Source organism: Ranitomeya imitator, chromosome 4, assembly GCF_032444005.1.
Source record: "Ranitomeya imitator isolate aRanImi1 chromosome 4, aRanImi1.pri, whole genome shotgun sequence".
Taxonomy (NCBI): domain Eukaryota; kingdom Metazoa; phylum Chordata; class Amphibia; order Anura; family Dendrobatidae; genus Ranitomeya; species Ranitomeya imitator.
Window position 1 is genome coordinate 629,732,199 of NC_091285.1, and position 6,000 is coordinate 629,738,198.

At 38.6% G+C, this 6,000-nt stretch overlaps 1 protein-coding gene across 1 annotated transcript in view; it reads right to left on the reverse strand.

Annotated features, from left to right (window-relative positions):
- NPC1L1 (NPC1 like intracellular cholesterol transporter 1) overlaps positions 1-4,206 on the reverse strand; it is a 28,180-nt gene extending 23,974 nt beyond the window's left edge. The window contains exons 1-2 of the mRNA XM_069766701.1: positions 4,053-4,206; positions 1,878-3,212 (exon numbers count right to left, since the gene is read on the reverse strand). Coding sequence (XP_069622802.1) covers positions 1,878-3,212; positions 4,053-4,106 — 1,389 coding nt within the window. The 5' untranslated portion in view covers positions 4,107-4,206. The remainder of the gene's footprint in view (positions 1-1,877; positions 3,213-4,052) is intronic.
- Positions 4,207-6,000: the final 1,794 nt, after the last annotated feature.

Consider the following 6,000-nt stretch of genomic DNA (forward strand, 5'->3'; position numbering starts at 1 on the left):
TGACATGCTGCGGAAAATACAACGCAGCATTTCCATGCGGTATTTTCTGCAGCATGTGCACTGTGGATTTGGTTTTCCATAGGTATACATTGTACTGTAAATCGCATAGAAAACTGCTGCGAATCCGCAGCAAAATCCGCAACGTGTGCACATAGCCTTATATGGGTGCATGCGATCCGAATATAGGAGCCACTCGCTGCATGCCGAAAATAATGGCATATCAGCACTGCCCCATAGTATAGCGTTGGGCTGAGTGCTATTCGATAAAATATCGGAGAGCAGTCGGCCATGAGTGAGCAAGCCCTAACTCTGATAATCTTTAAAAATTTAAAACTGTCTGGGACTTTTTTTTGCCTTCTCATATGAGTAAAATGTGTTCATGAAGTACTGTATCTTTCAAGTTCTTCGCGGTTCTATTTCCCTAGTTTGACTTGATTTCACTCCTGATTTTGCAACAGTTCCCTGACAGCTCTGATCTGTCCATGGTTACACTTTTTGCAAACCCCACATCAACTTTTAGTCTATGCCAAATTCATCACCAATTCCATGTCTATTGGCCTCCATGACATGAACGTACACAACTATATACTGACTAATGTGAGTAGACTATGAATTATTGCCCAATATTTAATAGTACTCTGGAAATCATTGTATGAGATTACTGTATATTTCTACATCTAGATAAACAGAGGAAGCCACGTATATACTGCTGTGTACTCCCCGCTCCCCATGCACTAAATTATGGAATCCTATTTGCTAACATCGAATGAATGGGCATTTTCATGAATCACGTTACTTACTACTCCACAAATCTAAATCTGAATCTATTATTTATTCCCTACTGAAACACTGGCGTTTTCCATTGGCATAAATACCATTTAAGCAGCCACTACAGATAGCATGTGGTCCTAAAGAAGGGGCCCGAAATAAATGTACTCCATCATTCTTTACTATAGGTTTTGCTAACCAGCACAAGTTTCTCTCTTCACAAAGCAAATATAGTAATGGTAAAACAACCTAAAAAGTGGTTTAAAGGGCATCGGTCACCAAGTTTTTGCCACCTAAGCTTCAGTCCAGTGATACATCACTGGGAATCAGGGTCTGCCCCTACATCATGCTTTTATCAGGTAGCAAAAACCTGGTGATACATTCCCTTATTTGTTTTATTCTGCAAGATATGGGTCAAAGAATCGATAAGCACCTGACCATCCCTGTACCAGGATGATAATTGAAATATCAAACACCACCGGCAGGTGCCAGCTCCTTAATGATTGCATTCAATTATTATTCCTTGTAAATGGACCATTTATCACTTGAGCTTTAGATCAGAAGTATTAGACCATTAGCTCAGATCAACATTAAAGATTAGAAGTTTCAGTAACATATGTATTGGGATTGGAGGTAAATGACTACGTCAAGATGGCCATAAACCTTCAATAGTTGTTGGCCCACAGCTATTTTTCATTTTTATTTGTCAAAGGGAAGAAGGGAGAACAAAAGGATCAGACATTGAAATTCAACGTGTTCGACCCCTCTTCCGCCTGACATCATCTTCTAGGAAAAAGGCAAGAAATCCCTAAATGCATAAGACAGTTGGTCAGTCCCACCAATATCAGTGGGCTTGGATGATTTTCTCTATTGTATATTTAAGCCTGAAATATACATGAAATATTAGCCGTCATATTATTGACAGATCCTTCTTATTTTAGTGGCATCTGCTGTTATTCTTCTGTGTATGACCATACACATTGAAGATGTCAGGTTCTCAGCAGATCTCACCAAATTTAGTTGGATCTGCCAATGGTTTTCAAATATACATATTACTACTGCCTGAGACCTTCAACTTCAATTGGAACTGACCATAGTAGTACACTTACTTCAATACTTTGCAGCTGGTTCTGAAGGTCCAGAAGTTCCAGTAGGATATCCTTGGAGAGAATTCCACTAAAATTCAGCTGTCCAAAGTAGATGGAATCATAGGAGTATGAAGGCCGGTTCTTAGCTGTGATGATTAGCTGGTTAGTTCTGAAGAATGGACCAAAATTTGCATCATGAAAGTCCTTTTCCTGTCTGGCTCTACTGTTTGGTGCTGACCAGAGTTCCACTGGATCTGTAGTCAATTTTATTAACGCCATACCCGCTGACAGAACAACAACTACTACTGCACAAATGCAAATAACCGTTTTAGGGTAAGTAGCTATACGAGTGCCCCACCATTGAAACATCTTCTCCAATGATCGATTAGTCATGTAGCTCACTTTCTCTGAACAGTTCAAGTCAGAACGTTGGACACGTGGTGGCTCTTTATTTTTTTTCTTGTCTTTCTTGCACTTTTCTGCTGCACAATTTATACCCAAAAACACTATAAAGAAAAACAACAAAGTAGCAAAAACTACAATGCTTATTATCAAGTACCCATCTACAGGTCCTAATTTGAAAGGGCCTGGCAGGGGCTTTAGTGCAGGTATTTTTGGGCATGATTCTTTACAGTCCTGGCAAGTGCAAGCAGATTCGGGATCTCCCCCTGGTCCAACACTACAGCTCCACACTGTGCTATCATGTGGTATGATTCCTTCACGAACCTCAGTTGTATTATCTACAAGTTTGAAATCAATGACGAGCGGTGCCAATCCATTGCTGATGTCTCCCTGGAAGTCAAGCCAACGTTGACTGGTGCAAAACTCTGCTCCATATCTTCCACACATTGTAGAAATAGCATACCCACCAGTGGCTGGCAAGCGGACATTCTTGCAGGAGTCAAAAGTTCTGTCAGCAAATTGGGTCTGATAAAAGCACTCATATTCCAGTACGCCTATTTTAATCCCATCGCTGACATTGAAAGGGTGTGTGCGGGCGACATTAATGAAAGTGCTCTGATTCGGGCTGCAGGTGTTCTGGCAATGAATGTTTATAAAGTTTTCAGCACATGACGGACATCGATTCAAGATGGCCTTAGAAAGGGTGAAGCTTTTAGTAAGGCTTTGCAGTTGTGCAATGGAGCAGCAGGCATACGTATCATTGTCACCATTGTACAGCATCGGGCAAACTTCTTTCAGACGATTGAGGTGTAACCCAGATAATTTCCTGGCTTCAGTGTTGGATTCACAAGGAATATTTGTGTCGAGCAAAGCATTAGTCACCTCGGGATTTTTACCACATTCATCGTACAAGGAACAATATCCATTCTGTTTTATGTTGGTCTTTCCTATGACCTATCAACAACAACAAAAAAATGGAGTTGACATGAAATCTTCTATCCATACCTAACAATACAATAACGTAAAACCTGGTAGGAAAATGCATTTGGGACTAACACCTAGCACTGAAGATAGAGGCTGAAAAAAACAAAGTGAACTTTGTATGCAGATAGAGATAAAACAGAACAAAAACACACAAAAATAAAGATAAAGGTGACTATACAAAATAAAAGTAGCAGACAAATTCATGATGAAGTCATGGAAATGGGAGCTGGAGCTGCCTAAACATATACAAGACAATGATGCCCGGTTTCTCAAAATGGTACTAAACTTTTTGGCCTTAATTAAGAAGAAGTTGGTCCTCTTTACCCAAAGCTTCTCGAAAATTATGAACATGAGACAGTTTGGTAAGGCAATGTTTAGAGCTATAGTAAAGTACAAAGCCAAGTACGTGACATACACTGTGTAAAAATCAGCAACATACGGACTGTACAGCCTTACTCATACGCATGCCCTATGTCAAATACTCAATGACTAGGACAACCAAACATAGTTGACCACCTATAAGTGACCCAGTAATAAAATTAATATCAACATCAAATTACGGAGTGACTGTAGCCTTGATGTTGGTTCCATCGAAAGCAAGTTCGGATGGATGATTTAAAAACAATCTATCTAACTATTACATTCATAACCTCCAGACATCCACAGACCAAGATTGCGAGGTTGTCATGCCATGGCCACTATACATGTACCACATACAGTACACGTACTGCCGATTCTTCCACTCACCCATAGTAGTTTAGTATGTTCTGAAATCTTCCAAATCTATCAAAAATACTCAGTTTTACCAACCTGAAGAGGGAACACGACTCCCAGTATCACCAGTGTAAGAATCCTAGGAAGCATCTTTTCTTTCCTACAAACTAGTCCACCGGGTGGGTGTCAGGAAAGCCGGATGATATCTCTGCCAGGAGCCGGGATGTTCAACGGTACAAGCAACGCTTACAATGTAATATTGATCTGAGTTTTTCTAGCTCAGGCTTTTGCACAGGAGCCAATTGGCATTGACAGATGTGATAAATCCAGCTTCTTATTAACTAGGAGAGGAGTGGGTGGAGGGACGGCTCAGTCTACAGTATTCACTGACACAACGAGGGACCAAGTAACTCTGATAGACATTTACTTTAGACATGAGATAGATAGATAGATAGATAGATAGATAGATAGATAGATAGATAGATAGATAGATAGATAGATAGATAGATAGATAGATAGATAGGTACAGGAGGTGAGAGTACCCTGCCTGTTAGGGCTTGCTGTCTACATAGGAAAGGGAAAAAGCGAAAATGGATAGATCCCATATATCAATCATATAGCACATCTTCATTCGTTACATACAAAGTCATTGACACTGAAGCTTAGGCCTGGATATAAGTTTTACATTAAGCTTAGCATGTAATTCAAGTGTAATGGCCCTAAAATATTGTTTTGTGAAACATTTCATAAGAAAACCTACAATAACAGTGAAAAACAATTTTTGCTTCTAGGAATAAAATTATGACACTTTTATGATCATTTTGTCTTTTACATAGAATTATATTACCCATCTTTACAAAGTTCCGAGGTTTAAAAAATAGGATTCTAATCTTACACTGTGCAGTACTCCCCCTAATAAAAATGTTGTTTCCTTTCCTTTCCCATTTATTTCCTTTCCCCCTCTTGCCTTCCCCAGTTAACTCTCTCTCTCTCTATATATATATGTCTGTTTATTTGCTGAAAAAATTTAAAACCTCAATAAACATTTGAACAGCAAAAGATCTAAAAGATAGATTAATACAATGTGAATACCATCAGACAACACACATAAGAAGCCATACAGTGCACAAAAATGGTTATAAATACCAGTGTTTCTCAGTTGCTCTTTTGTTTTTTTTACTTAATTTCCTTATTTGATAATTTAATTTGGACACTATTTACTTTTGATATGAAATGTATGAGTTTTTGCAGTGATAACAACTGTTTTCCTAGCAATTAAAAGTGGGTATGCACTAGAGCTGTACAGTTGTATTATCTTTGTCTTTGTATAAGCCTTAAAAATAAGATGACTCGATCATTAAAGAATTGAATTTTACATTATTATTTCCCGCACATGGAACTGGAGCTGTAAGTGGCAGCACAACAATTGTGCACTAGGGAAGGACATTCTGTCTTTTTTCGGCCTTACTTGTCTTTTTTCGGCCTTACTGTCTTTTTTCGGCCTTACTAACTATGTTACTATATACAATTATTAGGTTCTGTAGAAGGACGTAGATCTGGGGATTTGTTATGATGGAATATAGGCTGAACTGGATGGACAAATGTCTTTTTTCGGCCTTACTATGTTACTATATACAACTATGTTACTATGTTACTATGTGACATAGCCTTCCTACAAGCACTCCTAGCATTCCTAGCACTAAGTGCTATTATCAAAATCATATCAATTTTTGCTTAAGTTGCTTAAGAGAAGGAACTTTCTAGAAAAAAAACTGAAACCTGCAGCGGCGCAAAACTAGGAGAGGATTAAGCATTAGCATATGTACTAGGGGAGGACAAAACTTTCCTAGAACTTGTTGATTGTGTTAAAATTAAAATGTCAAAATATTAACAATGTTTGTTACTGGGACTGCTAGGATTTTAGTAAAGTTGCCTAAGAGAAGGAAGTATAGAGAAAAAAATTCAAGAAAAAAATATGAAACCCGCAGCAGCAGAACTATTGTGCACTAGGGGAGGACAAAGCATTCCTAGAACTCACTGTTGG